The 21304-nt window shown below is 47.7% G+C and overlaps 1 protein-coding gene across 1 annotated transcript in view; it reads right to left on the reverse strand.

Moving 5' to 3' along the window:
* Nucleotides 1-7962: 7962 nt before the first annotated feature.
* Nucleotides 7963-21304, reverse strand: part of PDE10A (phosphodiesterase 10A) — a 298359-nt gene continuing 285017 nt past the window's right edge. Inside the window, 3 exon segments of the mRNA XM_030316763.2 lie at nt 7963-13792; nt 16258-16346; nt 19966-20046. Of these exon segments, the coding sequence (XP_030172623.2) occupies nt 13675-13792; nt 16258-16346; nt 19966-20046 (288 nt within the window). The 3' untranslated portion in view covers nt 7963-13674.

Consider the following 21304-nt stretch of genomic DNA (forward strand, 5'->3'; position numbering starts at 1 on the left):
GCTTAGCCTTACTTCGCACGGCTTGTATTTCCACCGGAAGCTGAGGGTTGCTCACGGTTAAGAACGAGAATCTCGGCCCATCCCTCCCTGAATGCGAAACTAGGCAGGAGCGGGGAGCTCACCTCGCTGGAGTCCCTGAGTCCCAGGTGTGGCTGTCCCGCCCGACGGACGGGCCTTAAGGGTAAGGCAGGGTTTTCTTCACGTTCCCGAGCGCAGATGGTCAGGAAGGGCGGCGTGGCAGCCGTCCGGGTAGAAAAGTGGAGGAAAGGGGAATTCTTTGTTTTGTCTTCCCAAGGGGCGTTTTCCTGGCCATGTGCCCGAGGAAGGATTATTCTCCCGAGGTTGGGGTGGAGGGGACACGGTTACCGAGAGAAGAAATCGAGCCTGAGTTTAAGTCACTATAAAAAGGGAAAGTGTGTCAGCAATGCTGTGCAGGTGACTCACGGAGCGCGCTGGCCGTGGGGACAGGGCGCAGGGGAGGGGGGTGAGAGCGCCCCCCCCCACCCCGGCGCCCTCAGCGCCCCTCCCCTCACCCCCCCCCCACTGGGGCCCCTCAGTGACCCCCTCCCACCACCCCCCGCTGGGCCCTCTCAGCGCCCCTCCCCCCCCACTGGGTCTGCTCATCGCCCCCTCCCCCCACCCCCCTGGGTCCCCTGGGGGGAGGGCCCCCCCTGGCACCCCAGAGGCTCGCACCTGCCGCTCCTCCCCCACCCTAAGGACCCAGACCGCCCCCACTTCTCCACTGCACGTGTTCTGAGAGCCCAGAAGGATTCACACCCGACCCGGGGGGGGGGGGGGGGGAGGATTTTGAGAATCTTCAACAATTCTTTCTTTCTAGCAGCCCCCAAACTTAGTTGATCACGCTGTTTTCTTATTTTTCTTCTCTTTTCTTCTTTTTCTTTTTTCTTTCCTTTCCTTTTCTTTCTTTCCTTTTCTTTCTTTTCTTTCCTTTCCTTTTCTTTCTTTCCTTTTCTTTCTTTCCTTTTGTTCTTTTCTTCTCTTTTCTTTCAAGGTAGGACTCTGATGAGACAACATGCTTTTAAAAAAAGCTAAATTCAGGGACACCTGGGTGGCTCAGTGGGTTAAGCCTCCAACTTTGGCTCAGGTCATGATCTCATGATTGGTGAGTTCAAGCCCAGCACCAGGCTCTGTGCTGGCCGCTCAGAGCCTGGAGCCCGCTTCAGAGTCTGTGTCTCCCTCTGTCTCTGCCCGCCCCCTGCTCACTCTCTCTCTCTCTCTCTCTCTCTCTCTCAAAAATAAACATTAGAAAAAATTAAGAAAAGCCAAATTCGTTTTATTCCCTTTCTAAGCCTCTTTGTCCTCAAATAGCACCAACGTGGTTGCTTTTGGGGGGATTGCAGGGTAAGGTCAAGCGGTATGATTTTTCTCTGTCCTCTGGGGACTCGTCTATCCCCACCTCTGGGGAGGGTTGTGACGCAGGCAGAGGACGGCAGTTTGTTTGCAATGGCTCTCCTTTCTTGGGCTTGGTGTTTGTTTTGGAAAACTAATTTCTTGGGAGGAAGCAAGGCTCCGGGAGAAGAAAAGAGCCTTTGCAGGGGAGAAGCAGAACAGGAGAGGAGCCTCCGAAACTTGAGACGAGAGGGTGGTAGGGGGCTTTCCCAGACCACCCAGCTCTCAAGGCACCGGGCGCGGTGCAGGAGATCTGAGTGGACCCCGAATGTCCAGGGGGTCCCCCGGAGTGCCCCGCACTGGTCCCGCTCTCCGGCTGCCCTGGACAAAGGGCACCTCACGGGAACCGGTGTGGAGCAGAGGACTCCCTCCATGCAAAGCCCAGGGACTCTCACGTGAGCTCGAGTCCCTGCTGATACGTGACAGCAAGTTTCCCACCAGCCAGCAGGAAGGGAGTTGCAAGTCAGATGCGGGTTTTGAAAATGAATCGAACACTTTTGTACTCCTGTATTACAGGGTCAGACTCGTACGCACGAACGGTATCACGTGCTATTCTTTCAAAAAAGAACAGTAGAACGGACAGCCGCGTACCCACCACCCACACGCAAAACTTCACATTTTGACTTATTTGCTTTATCTGTTTCTCTCTCCGTCCTGCTGAAACTTGTGACTCAGCAGCAGACATCATGAGTCGTTGGCCCTGAGTCCTGGAGCACACATCTGAAATACAGACCTCGTCCCGAAGCACAGGCCGTCTTTACACCTAAGAACTCCCAGTCCTTACCGGTTGTCTGCTAATACCCAGCCCAGTATTAAAACTTCCCTAATCACCCACAAAATATCAATTATAGCTCCCTTTTCAGACACGAATCCATACATTTGTTACCTCTTCTTTCAATAGCTTTACTGTATAATTTACAGACGACACAATTCACCTGTCTAAAGTGTCTCTTTTCACAAACGGTCCCACTTTTCCATTTCTGTTAATGACATTGACATTTGTCTCGTCAACTGCCCACTTTTGGGGTTTGTCAGGCTGTTTCCTTTTGTGCTGTGGTTGAACTTGCCCGCTGGCCTGTGTCGTCCGTCAAGTGGAGGTTGGGTTTAGGGCTCGATTTTGTTTAGGGTGGACGGTAAGAACACCTCGTGGCTGGTGATCCGTACCTTCTGTTACTGGTGATGTAGGATTTGGTCACTGCCTTGTGGGGGGCGGTGGTTACCACGCCGTCTTGTTGCTGTGACGGTAGGTCCTTCCCTCTGTGATTGGTGAGTGGGCTGTGATGTATACGTGGGGTCACGAAGCTGTCCAGTCTCACAGGAATCTTCCTTCCATGGGCTCTCCCTGCCTCATGGCTTACATTTTCTCCTTAAGTGCGACTTTCCGAGGAAGGAGTTTGTGCGTGAGTCGCCCCCAAAACTGCCTAATGAACTCAGTCCTTTTTACTTTGCGTCTCAGTACGGACTTACAGAACTTTATTTATCCCATGGAAAGTCATCAATTATACTCATGATGCTTTTTCAAAGTTTTATCGAAATACATGTAATCTCCCACCAAGCACTCTTCCAAGGTGTGCATTCAGCGGTCGAAGGCACGTCCACAGTGGAGTGGTTCGTGGTACATTCGCAGAGATGTGCGCCCACGGCTCTTCTCTCCAGGGGACATTCGTCGTCCCAGAACAAAGCCCACACGCGAGCAGAGGCTCTCCGTGTTCATTTCCCTGCCAGCCCGCGGCAACCGCTGACTTTTCTGTCTCTGCAAATTCACCTGCTCCAAACACTTCGTATAAATGGACTCATACGAAGTGTCGTCTTCGTGGTGTGTCAGCGCTTCCTCCCGTTTTGTGACCGAATGCCACTCTGTCGTGTGGCTCCAACACGTTTGAGTGTCCATTCGTCACGTGACAGACACTTGGCTTGTTTCCCCGTTTGGATATTCCGAGTGATGCTGCCGTGAACATCTGTGTACAACCTTTTGCGTAAACCTACGTATTCATTTCTCTTGGGTCTAGAACCGGGGGTAGAATTGCTGGGTTGTAGGGAAACGTTATGGTGAACATTTTGAGAAAGTGCCAACCTGTTTTCCCAAGTGGCCGCGCTGTTCCGCAATCCCGCAAAAAAAAAAAAACAAAACAAAAACCATGGTGGCTGTAACTTCTCCACCTCTCCACCCTCCCTTGTTAGTGTCTTGTTTGTTCCAGCCATTTCTGTGGGTGTGATGTGGCCTTTCATTGCATTTCCCTAATAACTAATGGTGTTGAATGCCTGTTCATGTGCGTCTTGGCCATTTATAGATCTTCCTTCGAGAAATGTCTATTCAGATCCTTTGTCTATTTCTCGATTGGGTGACTTCCCTTTTTATCGTGGAGTTTTAACAACGGTTTAGGTATTTTGGATGCGAGACCCTTACCATATATGTGATTTGCAGCTATTTTCTTTCATTTTGTGCGTGGAGTTTTTACTCTTTTGATGGTGTCCTCTGAAGCAGAACTGTTCTTTTTGCAGTGAAGTCTGATGTTTCTATTTTTTCCTTTTGTTGCTGGTAGTTTTGGTGCCATAGCTAAGAGACCATTGCCTACCCCAAGGTCACTTCCATCAGTTATCTGCTAGAACGCCGTCTCATTAGACAGGTTCACCACTGTCCATCACCGCTCTGTCTCTCGCCTGCCCTGATTTTCTTGCTTGCAGTTGCCCCTACCTGACACGCTCCATTCGCACTGGCTCGCCTGTCCCCCTCCGTCTTCCACACCGGACTGTCCCTTCCTTGAACGTAAAGCTTCTCTCGCTTTTTCCCGGGGCTGGATGCCCAGTGTCTGGAACAGAGCCAGGCTCATGGCGGGAAGTCACCATAGCCGAGGAAATGATGCCCAGGCAGAGCACAAGGCAAAACGGCCCCATGCCAGAGCCCAAGCGGGGCTGGCCAAATGCGTCAGAGCAAAGGCCCTGGGCGGCTGGAATTTTACAGAGCACACTGGAGGACTGCAAAGGAGCCGACGCAAAACAAAGGCAAGACAAACAGATTTAAAAAGAGCAGAGATATCCTGGGAGGGCTCTGTGCGTTGGAGACTTTTTACAAACAGTAAGCGCCCTGAGAGGGGAGAGCAAATCCTGGTGTGACGGTTCATTTCGTGTGTCAGCATCTGGCTGAGCATCAGTCCAGGTGTGTCCGGGGAGGGGTGTGGCTGGACCACAACGGCGCTGGAATCGGTGAACTGCCCGCGCCCGGCTGTCCTCCCACGGGGGGCCAGCCCCTCCCACCTGCTGGAGGCCTGAGCAGAGCAAAAGGAGGAAAAAGGGGAATCTCGCTCTCTCTGCCCGACCCGGAGCTGGAACATCGGTCTCTCCTGCCCTTGGACTAGAACGTAAACCACAGCTTTCCGGGGTCTCCAGCTTGCAGGTGGCTGGTCACGGGACTCCTCGGCTTTCAACACCGTGGGAGCCAGTCCTCGTAATAAATGCCTGCGTGTGTGTGTGTGCGTCAGTCAGGGTTCCCCTGAGAAACAGAACCAATGGGATGTACACACACACACACACACACACACACACACACATATATACACACATATGTAACGTGTATGTGTAGACATCCCACCAGCTCTGTTTCTCAGGAGCAACACAGAAATAACGACTAATACAGCTGGAACGACCCCGATAGACTCTGAATGCTAGCAGGGCATCGAACAGGAGTAGCACTTTTATTCTGAAAGAAAAGCAACTTTAGGGAATTTGAATAATTCCGTTGGTGATGGCTGCACCTCACTGTGCTGTGTGGACCGAGATATCAGCTCCTCCGTAAATCCTGTCTGTCGGGACAGCACGTAGGGGGGGTGTCTCAGCCGGCCTGTGTAAAGAACAATCTAAGGAATTCTCTGAACCACTGGAACCAGAAATGTGAAACCGGGGATGGGATATGCCGGGATAGCAAATACACATTTCACTAGCCCTGACTTCAGTGACAAAAATGTGACTATTTTTCTAGAACCGTGTTCAATTTGCCTTGAATTCCTAATTTGTCCAATATAGGAAACTTTTTTTAATGTTTATTTTTGAGACAGAGAGAGAGAGAGAGAGAGAGAGAGTGCAAGCAGAGGAGGGGCAGAGAGAGAGGGAGACACAGAATCCGAAGCGGGCTCCAGGGACTGAGCTGTCAGCACAGAGCCCGACGCGGGGCTCGAACTCATGAACCGCGAGATCATGACCCGAGCCGAAGTCGGACGCTCAACCGACTGAGCCACTCAGGCGCCCCATTTCTAAAACCTTAAAAAAGACTCGGGCATAAAGAAGGCGAGACAGCTTTCGCCAAATAACTGAAAGCCTGTCAGATGGAAGAGGAAGGGGACTTATCCACGTGACACGCTCGTACCTTGGAGTAGAAATTATAAAGCTACAGATTTCTGGGCAACTTCAGATAGAATTTTCTGGCCACCAGAGCTGTCCAACAGTAGTCCGGCTTGTATTAGAGTATTACAGTATTACAGTACCCCCGGAGTGAGAAGTCGGATGACCACGTATCAGAAACGGCACGTAAAAGATCTTGTGTTGCGGCTGGAAGGTTGGACCAGTGCCCCCCCAGTCATGGTTCCACGTGGACACAACTCAGTTCCCAGGAGGCTCAGGAAATGGGGTGTTCCGACGCATGCCTTTTACGGGGTCCTTTTTTTGGTCTACGGCCAGTCCGGGTCCAGAGACGCCTGCCAGGGTGAACAGGGGAAAGCTATTTTCTTGATGTACTTTAATTTTATTCACGTGTCTCAGTCCTTCCGTGTGCTGAAAGGTCTGAATCATTTTCTCCCCAGTGACTTAGCCTTTCCCATACGCTAAGAGCATTCTTCCGAGCAAGACTTCTACGTAATTAGTGACACAGACGTCAGAAAGACCAGATCCTGATTATGCGTAATTACCGTGTGAAAATTTAGAAGTGTGTGTTTCACATACGTTCCTGATGTTTCTTTTCTGGTCAGTTTCCTTTCTCTCCTCAACATCAGTGAGGGAAAAGCCTAAATCTGTCATGCAGCCGGTGAGAGGCTTCTTTTTTTGTGTTTTGACGACGGGAGAAGGGAGTAGAAGAGGAAGACAGCATAGAGGTCACGGAACAACTCTGCTGTTCCAGCATCGCGCTTTGGTATTCTCATGAGAACAGCGTCAGCCGTGTGTTATTTGGGAAGTGTTTAAAAATCGTGAAACGTGTGAGATTTTCAGGTCTGTAAATGAGTAGTTTCCCCTCTCTCGGAACCGTGACGATGTGGACATTAACTGCTGGGCAAGTGGCCAAGTATCAGAGGCTTCGGGGAGGTGAAGGGGTCAATTCGAAACCTATGGAAACGGTGTCTCCTGCTCCTAATTCCCCTCCTTCCACACGTCAAGTGCCCGGTAAGCATGTTGAATGCATGTTGGCCTGAGAAGTGTTGCTTTTTAGGGTTCCTTTCGCTTTAGGAAACGGGTACGACGGGGAAACGTTCCTCTCCTCAAAGCTCTTGAGTTACAGAAGGCTGGTGGAAAAATCAGCCATGGGCATATAAAGGATCCAGCTGTCGATCAGCTGTCCAGGGTACCAGTCTGCAGCCCGAATTACCAAAGAAGTTCATGGCTATATTAGCTCCTGAAATGTATGATAATAAATGCTTTTTATTCGGTTTCACGGGAAATGAATACTGAACAAAACTCCTGTCTACAACACAATACGGTGCTATGCACTCGGAGGGCGTTCTGTTAGTAAGAGTTGGGTGGGGGGGGGGGCAGTTCCTTTTTAAGGGATTTCTACACTTTTGTCTAATTCACAAGGCTGTGGACTCTCATATTTAATACCGTAACAGGTCTTTATTTCAGGAGACATTTACCGTGTTTGCTCCCGAATTTCGTCTTAATACCTTTCTGGTGACGGAGGGTCTGTGGATATACAATTGAACTCCTCACCCTTTCGGTCTTAAAGATTTATCATTTGCCTGCCCACCTGATGGTCAGCAGAGATGTCAAATAAGCACAGTTTCTTGAAGCAGAGGTTTAAAGCTAAAGCCACGAGTGTGCTTATCGTGGTATACAGATTACGTGAGGTTTAGCCTAGAACATTTTCGTCGCTCTAGCAGAAGGAATCCCCGCACTTGCACACAGACACGTGCGTGCGACACGAGTCCTTCCCGCTCCTGAGTCTCCCCCCCCCCCCACAACAATTTGGATGGTTCCTGGGGATCCCGAAGGCCAGGGAAGCTACTTTGGAAGTCTCAGGGTCAGCGCTCAGGGCCATTAGCTTTGTAACCTGATGCTTGAGTTGCTCTCAAATACTCTTCCAACCTTTCAAACGACACAATGGGATTCATAGATAATGTTACACGATTTCACATCGCACTCAGGCGGTCTCTTCCTTTCCGCTAGGAAACGGCTGCGGCAAACATACCACATCGTGTCAGCGTGGACCTGGGGTTTTCTGTGCAGACAAAGCCCGAGTGTTTGCAAACACGCTTCCGTGGAGCCAGCGTGTGTCCTCCCCAACGTACGGAACATCTCTTACCTTCCCCGCAAATGATAAAACGTGAAAGAGGATACTTTAAAAACTCTGTATTCAATTATTCACACCAAAGGATATCCATTAAAATTATGAACAGCTCTACATATATTTCATGTATCATACATATATATATATACTTTGTATGTATAGTTACATATCGACAAAAGGTTTCTTGCTGCTCTAAGCATGTGAGTAAAACAAAGCTACATTTTTCAGTGTAACACCCATATGTGCATATATACCGGCAGTCTGAATTATGAGTTTATTTACAACTGGCCTCGGTTATAATAAATGATGACTGTTCTATTATACAAACATAACAGTAAAGGTTTCTTTTAGGTACAAAGACTGCAAATGAAAACGTGAAAAAAATTACACACATGTACAATATTTATAATTTATAAATGCCAAGGTAAGACCTCTTTAAATTATTGCCCTTGCACATTTTACAAAGATCTTTAATGTGTCATCCATACAAAATAATTGGGTTTGAAATCTGCCAACTCATCAACTACCATGAAGCCGGAAACTCTTTCTCCTTCCAAAAGAGAGCCCGTTAAAACTTTGGATGCAGACCCATCACCCCCACAAATCTGTTTATCGAGCGCGCCGTGTTTCTGATGGCTCGTAGCCCATCTTACGCCCTAGCGGTGTGGGCTCAGCAAGATTACTGCCAGCAAATTCTTCGGCACCTTGACTAGGGAGGGAGATAGGATCTCTTCTATTCGTACGGACCTACAGAGAAAGCCACCTCTTCAGAAAGTTTCAAGAGGCTGCATTTCCATGAAGTTTGGGTAACTTTCACAGTGTTTTGGGTGAGCACGTTATTTCACACGGGTCACTGGGTCGGGTCCGGCGAGGCGGTGGAGGCATCGTATAGACATTCCTCCTACAAAGAAGTCTATCGTCCTTTCCACGCGCACACGAAATGGATACGCAGAACAGACACCACAGACAGATCGTATGGGAAACAATCCTGCCGATCTGGCTTTTACTCAGGCTGTTTGAGATACGGCACGGGACTGGCTTATCGTTCAAGCGGCTAAAGAAAACACCCACAAGTCGCAACGCCTGGGGTCTAGTCATCTTTCAGGTGGGCCGGAGTACCAGCTGGGGTGCTTTTCAACCTTAACTTGTAGTAGGAATGAAAACGGTCCGTTTAAACTTCTGCAGCTATACCTCAAAACCCTCAGCTGGCACCCCCCACCAGCCAACTGACGTCTCTACTCGCCACGGCGGACTGGGCTCTAACTTGGGGTCCGGGTCCTCGGGTGACACTCATCGACGCCCTGGGAGAGGCACGCTCGGGTCTAGCCCGCGTTCAGTGCCCGTTTTCCTGACCCTCGCTGTGAAGGTCGGTCACACCGCACGCTGGGTAGACAGCCCCGTGGTCCACCGAGGGGCCGAGGGGGGCGGAAACTTGACAGGCGAGCGAAGGGAGTGGTGCTTCTTTGAATTTCGAATATTGTTTCTTCGGGAACATTCTCGACTTTCTCTTTGTCCCACCCCTTTACTTTAGAACCAGAACACAAATGAAACGTTTTTCTCTCTTTTCTGCTATTTTTTTTTTTTTACCGTCACGGAAATGCATCGAATGCTTCAGACAACCGAAATATCCAGTACAAAAAAAAAAGGACAAAACACACAAAGTGTCAAGCACTGCCTGGGGGATCACTAATTCGAACTTAAGATGAAGTGGTGAAAGAAATCGGCAGAATGCGTCTCAGGGTAAATACTTAAGCGAAGGCAAAACGGAACAGCCACGCACTGCTGGGGAAGGGGGGCTGTCGACAACGGGTAATTCACATCTCACAGAGGTTTTTAAAGCCAGGCTGATAACTTGCAGCCAAAAGGGTCACACTAGTGCGACCGAAGGAAGGAGTCTTTCAAGAATTAAGCCCCAAATAAAACCAGCGCAGTGTAGAAAGCAAACACAGGTCCGAAACAGATACAGAAGTGATTTTCAAAATCCAAGTCATGCGTATGTACCTGAAGCCCAACGAAATCACACCGTAATCGTGTCGCAGTTCTTGGAAATGCTTGCAAAAAAGCCTGCATCTGAACGGTTCATTGGTTACAGTCATGAGGGTGTGTGCGAAGGACATCAAATAAAGGACAGAAATCTGAGGAGAGAACGGTCCTTCCCATTCAATTTGATCAAATTAACTATAGATGTGTCCCTTTAAATGTTTTTACTTATAATTAAGCAAGAAGAAGAAAACAATAAATCTATGAATAAAGACGTAAAATCACAGAGTTTAAAATAAAGGCACAGGCCCAGGCATGGTGAAGAATTTAGTCCTATTAAAGCTCAAACCTTAATTTTGAGTTAAAAGACCAGAAACGTAATAGTCAAACTAAATCTATTACAAAATCCAGGTAGCTAAGGATTTTATGCATCTATGTGTATCACGTACAAACATATCTAGAGTGCCCAATCATACCAATAAAGCAAAATTCACTGAGATTAATTGTGGAAAAGTAAAAAAAAAAAAAAGAATCTAAAGCTATCTAAAAAGCATGCTCAAAAGAGGAAACCTACGCTGAATAAATCCAGTTTCCAAGTAGTTCTGTCGTCGTCACCGTGAGAACACGTCACCTCGAGCGACACCGTATCATTTGCACAGACGCCTTCCCACGGAGGGATGCGTCCAGAATGAGGACGGCTGTGCTGAGAAATTCAGCTTCGTCTCTCCTCCATGACTCTGACGAGCCTCACAGAGTGATGAGGGCTGGGATGTGGATCTCAAGACGGCCCATAAAAGGGCCACTTCTGAGACTGACTTTCCACATCCATTTATATTTGTTTAAGTTTTTCTGATGAATTAAACCAAAGTCAGCTATTAATTAATAAGATGCTTGGGAGTTTTAGAATTTTATTCCACTGCCTAAGTTCGATATTTCATGTTGCTGGCAGGCATTTCCAAGAAAATTTCTAGTTAAAAAATACAGTCAGTATCTCTGGGGAAGATGATGTACGAATTGCATTTGACAACAAAGCTGTGTCTATTATCCATCAGCACAACCACTAACAATTTCCACAAATCGAACAAGCTACACATACTCACAGCTGGTTACCAAATTTATGCGGACGGAAATTTTGGCCCCACATGAAATACCACCTTAATGAGAAACTTGTCAAAATTTCTGGTAATTAAAGCCATCTGCCCTTTGAAGAAAAGATCTGGGAGAAAGATGAGGACAGAACTCAAAAGTTTGTCTGCCAAAATATAAAAATACTCCTAAATGCATTGTTTCCAAAGCAGATTACTGACTAAATACCACTGCATCTTGGGCCCAGTTTAGGCCAATCTATGATTCCGAAGTAGTACTAAGGAATATTCATAGTTTACGTTAGAACGTAGTCCTTTGTTCAAACTTTGCTTTGATCATGAGGATACCTTAGGAGAAATCAGCCAATCGATAAATCCACGTACATTTCTTCGGAAAGTTGTTCAAAGAACACATCACCTGACATAATACACCTGGCTATGCCAAAATACGAGACCTTTCTCGAATAATCTTCGAACGGCACTCTTAAAATGGAAAGATAGCCATAGGATTCCTCCCCCTCATGACTGTTTTCTGTATCAAAAAGCCCAATTCACGCATTCTTTTAAGATCCTTTTAATTAAACCCATCTTAAATGATACTTCCTCCCCTGGTCCCTTGCATTTCAGTCGTCGAGTTAAATTAGATGCCTGTACTAATTCTCGCGAGTGAGGTTCGATTTGGTGGGTCCAGTTTCATACATGCGGGTGCGGAAAAACATGCAACATTTTAGAATCCAATCCTGTAAACGCACTAACGTGAAAAGGGATGTTTTCTAGTCCGCTCTTTATCAAACAATATACATTTTCCAACACGCGTCAGTTTTTGAAGAAAGGGGCTCTTACTTTTTATTGATGTCTTGCATCTGTCTCCCTTATACATATGTCCTTTCATACTTGTGTGTATATCTGCGTGCGTGCGTGCGCGTGTGTGTGTCTAGTTACAGTGGTATTTCATTTTACCTCGTATTGCGTAACAGCAAATGGAGCCCCACGTAGGGAAGATGGCAACTTTCAAAAGCCCACAGGGAAACTGAACACATAGTGTTACTTCTAAAATAAGAACGTTTACATGTAGCTAACTCTTCTACAACGTAAATCGTGTTGTAGAAACATTTCATCTTTTTGGCAAAAACCATATGGATAATAATGTGTACATCACTGAATATGTAAAAGAGTATTTCCAAAATTGATTTTATTGAAAGTAATATGCCGGTCTCCTGCCACGGGAACAGTAGCTAAGCTATTTGTTATGAATCAGCCCATCACTTCTTGAGACTCGAATTCCTTCGGGGTCGGGACTAACCACAGCTTTGGAGGTGACCTTGCCATGGTGCTGAAAATCAACAGCATGAATGGGCACCAGAAGCGACTGGCTTGTAATCCTTGTACGAAGGGGTCCAGACTCTTGTGTATTCTTCAAAACGTTTACGTTGTACAGTAATAAGAGTCTACCCAAAATTATACAGAAGAAACTCTCCAAATCACAGGTTGCGGTGTAGATCCTTGACCTCGAGCAGAGGAAAGAGGACAGAAGTTAGCCCCGAAGCATCCGCACCGGGTTCCACTTCCCGGTCACGGACGGAGAGCGTGGGGAGTGCGACTGAGGAGCACAAAAGGGGACGAGCGGGTAGTGGGCACGGCAGATCAAAGTAAAAATTACACACGACTTAAATTTCACGGTTTAATGTGATTTTAAGAGAAACGTATGGTATTTTAATGAAAGAATTCGTAGAAGAAACCTCTCATTTTGAGTGTGAGTCTCAAATTTTGCAATGACACCAAGTGAAAATATAAAGAAATCATTATTAAAATTCACATTTTACACCCCCTAAGACCTGTCTGTTAAGAAAGACTCATATGCTTGGCTTTTGTTTTGTTCTTTATGCAAAGGGTTTAGAAAATTTGCCTACAATGATGGGAAAAAAAAAAAACAACACCAACTAAAAAATATTCTTTGCCGTTTTTTGGTGGATACTTGTGGTTCGGAGATTTGTTATGGTGTATACTTGCCTCTTTTCTCAGGACAGAAAGTCTACCTCATTCAGTGTTCGACCTATTCATCTAAGCCCTTCAGTATAAACCTAAAGAACACACTTTCGTCCACCTAACTTTTAATTCACGAGGCTCTGAAACAGGAGTCTGACTACCGTCCATCGCTGATTGCAGAAAGACACTTCTTACGCTGTCCCCTCAATGACGCTTGTCCTGAGGCCGTCTGCTACACTTCACGCTAATTACAAGTAGGTCACACACAAACATTCACAACAGTAATATGTAAAAATTCCTATTTAGAACCAACAACGTCAAAGCAACATTGGTGTTAGAGCCAAAGTACAATATCAGAGTAGTACCATTTTAACCCCTCACTAGAAAGATACAATGGAAAAGTACCCCCTTCTGAATGATTGTTGTCCTATCCCATTAAGGCCTCAGCAATATGCGCCTATTAGAAAAGGCCAGTTCACAGGTCAAACGGGGTCACGTGGACAGCCGATCTGGCCCCGGGGTGGTCCTGGTTGGTCACCGTCTACGATGCGTTACAGACGAGACTGGCGGGGAGTCATCCGCTTGCCGTGTTTCCCGATGTCACCTTGTCGAAGAGGTCTGCAGCCCAGTTACCAGGTGTAGGTTTCCCCCCCCAAAAAATAAAAGGAAGAAAAGTCAAAGAAGCAGGACGGGCGTCTTCAGGTGGGACAGCTGGTCGCGTAGCGGTCAGTCCCCCATCTTCACTGGCAGCTTCTCGGATGGCTCGTGGGCCCCCGGCTGGGACGAGACCCACACGGCACTCTCCTCCCCTCGGATCACCTTCTCCCACTGGCTCAGGTTATTCCTACGGATAAGAGATGCGGGGACAGGTGATGCTTGAAAAAGGATTTCCGGACTCGGGTCTCAGAATTTAACCACACCGCCCTGAGGCATAGCTGAGCAAGAGGGCTTTCTGGTGCCCTCCTGACTCCGATAATGGCTTTTGTGCCGTGGCCACGCAGGACCCCGCTAGGTCTCCCTGATGTGGCCCTGCACCTTGACTTACTCAGCAGAGCCTCAAGCCACCAAGGCGTGGGGGGGGGGGGGGGGCGTTCCCACGAGCTCCAGGCAAGGGTACAAAAGGAGAGCTCAGCTCGGGACTTATCACCTCCTCATCAGTTAGAAAGGCTGACTGGAGGGGCGCCTGGGTGGCTCAGTCAGTTAAGCGTCCGACTCTTGGTTCCAGCTCAGGTCATGATCTCACAGTTCGTGAGTTCGAGCCCCAGGTCGGGCTCTGTGCTGACAGTGCAGAGCCTGCTTGGGATTCTCTCCCTCCCCCTCTCTGTGTCCCTCCCGTTTGCTCTCTCTCTCTCTCAAAATAAATAAACATTAAAAGAAAAAAAACTGACTTGGAAAGGGGCACAAGCCGTCGGGAGTACTACCCAGGAGCACGGAGAGAAATGGAAAGGAAGGGAGGCTCCAGCAGCAAAAACGTTCGCCAACAGCACGAACAGCCAGGAGCCCGTGCTCTGCAGGTGGAAACAGTGCGCCGCCTGGGCTCCCTGTCACGTCATACCCGAAACCGGAAGGCGGTCCTATTCCGAACACCGTGTCACATATAAAAATTCACCGTAAGTTACACGTGACACAAAAGTGGGAAGTCTCCTTGTTGCACTAAAGCCATCTTCGTGCTCTGGCAACCTCTGGTGTCGTGTGTCGGCTCCCCCCCCCCCCCCCCCCCCGGCCCTTCTCTCTCCGCATCTGCAGCTCAACGCTGCAGACACTGCCCCTCAACCTTCCGGAACAGTGTGGCACAGCGTGGCCGCCACCACCGCGGGACCAACATCCTGCCTCCCGTGGTTAACCGGGAAGAGATCTTAGCAACATCTCCCGCCTTGCAGCTTGCTTTCTTCTACACAAAGTGCACGTGAGACACACAATTCACACAGAGCACACGCACGGGAAGACGCCTCTGGACAAAAGCAATCTCTAAAAACATAACCTGAAAACTGTAACGTTTTACCTTCTGTGCCACGTTATCGCATGATATTTTCCCGGAGCCTAAAGGGGGTTTTTGACATATCGGAAAAAAGACCTATACTAATTTTGCTCTCTCCTCGGACACCAGTGATACATGATGACTTTTTTAAGTGTTAAGAAGGTTAAAATGGCCGTTAACGGAGTACGTGGTCCCGCCAAGTACAACGAAGCAAGAATGCGTCAAAGCTGCCGCGACAGAAGAATCCCAGTGTTGACCGTGATGATGATAATATAATAGAGAGTAGTCCCTTCTGTTGGTTCTAAGTATTTAGCATAAAACACAGATAATGTTTAGATAGGAAAAGACTTTGGACTGTTGCCTAGGTTCTCTTTAATCACCTGGATTTTGAGTGATTTCTCTTTGGTGGGGCACTGACTTTTCCAACTGATCCCATCAGGATTGAGTCCTAGTTAAACTCCCTGTTGTCCACAGGGCTTAGTCCTGATGTAAAAAGATAATACTTTAATAAACTAACCACTGCTGAACGTCTGACGGTTCAACAAAATAGGCTGGGATGTCTTACGTTCATGTTTAAAACTATCAGTCTGTCCATGCAGTCCCCCGCCCCCCCGCTCAGTGTGCCCACCCCAAGCCCCAGGGTGCTTCACGGTTAAGCGGTTAGGGAAATCAGCTGGACACCAGCTCACGTGCAGAATATCAGCACGTATGGCCGCTCTGCTCATAGCCCTTTGACATCCCCACAGGGGACTTCTTCTCGAAGTCAAATGGAAATCTTACAAAAATTCCAATGTCCTTAGCTGAGCTCATCCCTCAAAAGCGAGCGACGGTGAAGGGGCTCAGAGACGTCTGAGGCCAGGGTGGGTGACAGTCGGCTTACAGCTCTTCTGGGGAAAAGACAGAACTCCCCGAGAAAGAAGATCCCACGCTGGTTCCCGCTCCTCGTGTGCCTAATAAGCTGTGTGACTGAGGCGGAGCCCCTCCCCACAAGCAGCCTCGAACACACAGCACGGCCCCTGTCTTTTCACACACACACTGGCCATAGACCCCTGGGTCATAACAAACCAAATCCCAAGCCACACGCCTTCTGGCTCCTTTTTGGCGGTTGCGTGACTTTATGAATGTCCTTAACATATACTTGGTACGTAGAAAAACACACGGCCCATAAAATTACGTTCATTGTAAACCTTCGGGAAGACACAACACACGCGGATGAGACAGAACAATCCTATATGGAGTCTTAGTCATTTTTAAAACTGATGCCCCCCCCCCCCCAAAAAAAAAATAAAATAAAATAAGACTAACATCCCAGCTTACGCCGCGGTACGTACCTGCACGCCTGCAGGAGAGGCTCCGTGGGCGGGAAGATCTGGGTGAGGGTCGTATAGCAGGGGATGGCCACGGCGTTGTAGAAGCCCAGCTGCCCCCGTGCAGAGCCACGGACAAGAAGACACAAGACCGCACGTTAGCGACTCTAGTGGATGCCGCTTCTCAAGCGAAGCTTCCACTTTTCCACTTCTCAAGCCTAACTACGGAATTAAGTGTTCTAGTGTTGCTCTGTGATATCTGGGCTCGGCGAATACCGCTGCGGAGGGCGTTCGAAATGCCTTAAAGTAGTTTTTGAAATAACACACAGGAAAAGAAGTTAAACCGAAACCCAAGGGCAACAGCCAGTGAGACTCCATTTATGGATCAGTCAAGTTATCAATTCAAGTACTGTTCTTGTTGCTGGTCAAAAAATTAGTTTTCTTTTTTTTTTTTTTTTTCTTTTTAATGTTTGTTTTTGAGAGAGAGAGAGAGAGAGAGAGAGAGACAGACAGACAGACAGACAGAGCGGGAATGGGACAGGGGCAGAGAGAGAGAGGGAGACACAGAATCCGAAGCAGGCTCCAGGCTCTGAGCTGTCAGCACAGAGCCTGATGCGGGGCTCGAACTCCGGGAACAGAGAGATCATGACCTGAGCCCAAGTCGGATGCTTACCCGACTGAGCCACCCAGGCGCCCCCAAAAGTTAGTTTTCTACCACAGACATTTCAGAGTCAAACCTGCTATTTTTCTACATGGAGGCCTCTTTATAACTTAATATTGGGGAATCAGCACAGGGTGTTTTGTGGGTCTGTTACCCTTGGCCTTTGGTGCATTGTTTGGTCTCCTGAGATGTTCTTAATCTCCCTCCCTTTTTTTTTGACCTACAACAAATCTCATTGACTATATCACAGTTCTTCTCAGGTTACAGTTCTTTTAATATGCCAGATTTCACAGTTTTTGATCTCTGACACTTAAAAAAAAAATATTAAGGGACATTTTATTAGGAATTTCAGGCCACAGTAGAAATAAGTGCTTCCAGCCCAGACTGGCCTACTGAAGGCCAGATGAAAAAGACCTTTTAGACTGTTAGCAGGGAACACAGAGGGTCTAGCTACCATTACCACCAGATATGACTGCCTCTTTGGATGAGGTGACCCCCCAAAGCAGGGCTTACCAAATTCTTTTAAAAAAAAGTGAACTTCAATGAGATGCACCCAAGGTACAGAAGAGCGGACTCTCCTTGGTGGTTACTTTCTGCCTTCTGCTGCTGTGCAGACTATCTGCACTCAAACTCATACTGTAAATGGGTTCGGCAATTTTGGCATAAAGCCAAACCCTTCTCTTAATTCAATGGTGCTGGAACACGGTCCATTCTCCGACAGCACCTTCAGCCATCCTGGGCTTTCGGCTGGGACGAAAGCTTAACTATCCAGAAAGAACTCTGTTAGGTAGGTATCTACCCGTGCGATTGCTAGATTGTAGGGTAGCTCTATTTTTAAGTTAAATTTGTTTTTAATGTTTATCTACTCAGGGAGAGAGAGAGAGCACGGGCAGGGGAGGGGCAGAGAAACAGAGGGAGAGAGAGGATCCCAAGCACGCTCTAGTGTGGTCACGGCAGAGTCAGACGCCTCAATCTCGCAAACTGTGAGACCACGGCCTGAGCCGAAATCAAGAGTTGGGATGTTTAACCAACCGAGCCACCCAGGCACCCCTTTAACTTTTTGAGGAACCTCTATTCTGTTTTCCAGAGTGGCTGTGCCACTTGGCATTCCCATCAATAGCGCATGAGGGTTCCTTTTTCTCCACATCCTTGCCGACACCTGTTGTTTCCTGTGTTGCTACTTTTAGCCACTTTGACAGGTGTGAGGCGATATCTCGTTGTGGTTTGGATTTGTATTTCCCTGATGAGGAGTGATGTTGAGCATCTTTTCATGTGTCTGTTGGCCATCTGGATACCTTCTTTGGAAAAAATGTCTATTCACATCTTCTGCCTATGTCTTCACTGGATTATTTGGTTTTTTTTCGGTGTTGCATTTGATAAGTTCTTTATAGATTTTTGATACTAACCCTTTATCAGATACATCATTGATACAAAAGTACTGATTCAAAGGGGCCCATGCACCCCAATGTTTATAGTAGCATTATGAACAGCCTACTTATGGGAAGACCCCAAATGTCCATCGACAGATGAATGGATAAAGAGGATGTGGTTTATATACACAATGGAATATTATGTAACCATCAAAAAGAATGAAATCTTGCCATTTGCAATGACGTGGATGGAGCTAGAATGTATGACGCTAAGCAAGTAAGTCAGAGAGAGACAAATATCATATGATTTCACTCATATGTGGAATTTGCGAAGCAAAACAGATGAACACGGGGAAGAGGAAAAAAAGAGGAGAGGGAAACGAACCACAAGAGACTCTTGATGGTAGAGAACAAACTGAGGGCTGCTGGAGGGGTGTGGGTGGGGGATGGGCTAGATGGGTGATGGGCATTAAGGAGGGCATTTGTTGAGATGAGCACTGGATGTCGGATGTAGGTGATGGATCACTGGGTTCTACTCTTGAAACCAATATTGCCCTGTATGTTAACTAACTAGAATTTATATAAAAATTTGAAAAAGAAAAAAAAAAAGAACTTTGTCAGATCCCTATCTTAAGCCATTGTGGCAAGATAAGATTCAGAGGAATTAACAAATCAAATAGAAAGCCATGAAACGTAGGGTGAGTAAAGAAAACAGAGGCAAATGCTTAATCACATGGTGGGACAGGACAGGATGAGCAGAGGCCAGGGAGGGCAGACAGCAGCACCTACGTGGGAAAGCTCCATAAACAATATTAAAAAGAAACTAAACTGCAAAATACACACGAGACAGGCCTGCCAGGTGCACGTTCAGCAGGAAGGAACAACAGGCCCCCCCATCAGCAAAGCTGGCCAAGGACGCGAGCACCCCGTGGACGGAAGGCAGTGAGGAGGAGAAAGCCACAGGGCCTTTGCCTTTCTCTGTGCTGGCGTCTTCGAAACCTGTGGACCTGCCTGAACTGCTGTATTAATAGTAGGAAAACTTGAGACCTCATCCAAAACCATCATCCTGTGCGTTTTCTCAAACGTTTTCTAAACTAAATTCTAGGTTACAATTATTTGTCCGCGGCTAACTTCCTCGTGACGGCGTTTGAGGAACGGTACTTTCGAAAGACCGTGGGTCTGAGAAGTACCTTGTACCACACATGCACACACGCAGAACTGACAAGGCACGGAGCTGTCAAAACATCACAAAACTGACATCAACCATGGGGTAAGACCTGAAAAAATATTAATTAATGTCAACTGACCGGGAGAGAAAACCCAACATGTACTAGAACACTGTGCGTTACTTGTTGGGAGGAGAGGACCTGATCAAAACTTAGAACGCTTCTCTCTAAAGGATACCTTTGCACAATGACGAAAGGTTTTCTGCTTGTTAAAAATATTAACAACTCAAATCCATCCATTCCTCTATTTCAAGTCACCGATTACTGTGCTCAGATCTGTAGCAAGAACTGAGGGCAGGAGCAGCTGTGGATTCCTGAAATCCAACTAGAACTTCCTGACCCTGGTCTTGTTACCCGCAAACTCCACCTGAGCAGGGATTTCCAGGCCTGGGCTCTGCAGGACGGTGGATACTTTTTATTCACGCATGACTCTGGGAGCGCCTCACGTCATCTGACCTTCCAGCGGGACCCATACCTGGCCCTGCGGGACCTCGTCCTTCTTGTCTCTGTCCATCATGGGGATGGGCTGTATTCCCAGCTTCTTCATCTCGTCACCCTAAGATAGACAGGGAAAGCCAAGACTGCTCAACTTATCAACGGTCACAAAGTTCTGACGTTAACGAGCTCCCTTTGTGCATGAATTTCCTTCGAAACGGGTAACGTTTCGGGCTACTGGTCCACGCGAGCGTCAAAACAAAGACTTAACGTGTCTCCTCGTTTGGCGTCTGTCCTGATGCCGTCTGTTCCGGTTCCGCTGTGTGCGAGTTAGCGGCAGGCACGACAAGAGGAGCAGAGTAACCAGGGAGGCCCAGCGATGGCCAACAGAGCCCGGAACAGACCTCGCGGCCTTCTCCTCACTTACGTTTCAAGGGAGTCTTCGTGTGTGTTGAACTGGACGGAGCGAAATGTTGTATATCGAGAATAAACACGAGCCTGCTACAACGGTGTAACTGGCTGTGAGCATGGCAAAGGTCATAATCACAGATGTTTATATCGAGGGCTGACCGTGTCGCAGCCTCTGGGGTAGGTAACCTGTGGCTACTCTTTCATTCAACCTTCACGGAATACTAGGGAGTTAGAAACTATTGTCCCCGTTTTATAGACTTGAAAAATTCTTTCCCTCTTTTTTAGTTATTTGTTAAAGACCATTAAAATCTTTCTTAACACATCCCAACTTTTTCCTTACTACCCATGTCCCTCACATTTCTTAATTATTCGATTATTTTCATTATTTCGCAATCATGCTTACGTTTAGAAGTCAGACGCACAGAACTAAGGCCATCCTAGATTTGCTAAGGTCCAGAAATAAACGTCCATGACCCTCATGAAGATTTCCAGGTACAGGACAAAGGAAGCTGTCCTAACAACATGAAGGCACGTGAGCACAGCTTTTGCGATAGTGTGGTCGCTTTTAAATGTTAACGTCAGGGGTTCTCAAACTTTTTCGTTTTCCGTTCTGAGTGAGTGAAGCTAGCCAGGCCTCTTGCTCGAGGATACCACAAGTGCAGTACGTGAACAGATCTCGACTAAACAATGACCTGACTATGTACTGTACTCCCAGACCAGGATAAATGCTAACCAGGAAAACAACAGAGTGTTGTGGAAGGTACACAACGGGGACCATCCCTAGAGCAAGGCCTGCCCAGGAAGGCTGCAGAGGGCAGGGCGGGGCCAGGGAAGCCGCCCTGGGTGGCGACGAGAGGGCCTTGGGTCAGGGAGTCCAGACAGGTTGAGACGTGGCATAGTCTGGAGGGGCAGTGGTCTGTGTAGATGAAATCCGTGCTTTCGGTCTTTATCACAACGGCACGCGGGGG

This window comes from Lynx canadensis, chromosome B2 (genome assembly GCF_007474595.2).
Source record: "Lynx canadensis isolate LIC74 chromosome B2, mLynCan4.pri.v2, whole genome shotgun sequence".
Classification (NCBI taxonomy): Eukaryota; Metazoa; Chordata; class Mammalia; order Carnivora; family Felidae; genus Lynx; species Lynx canadensis.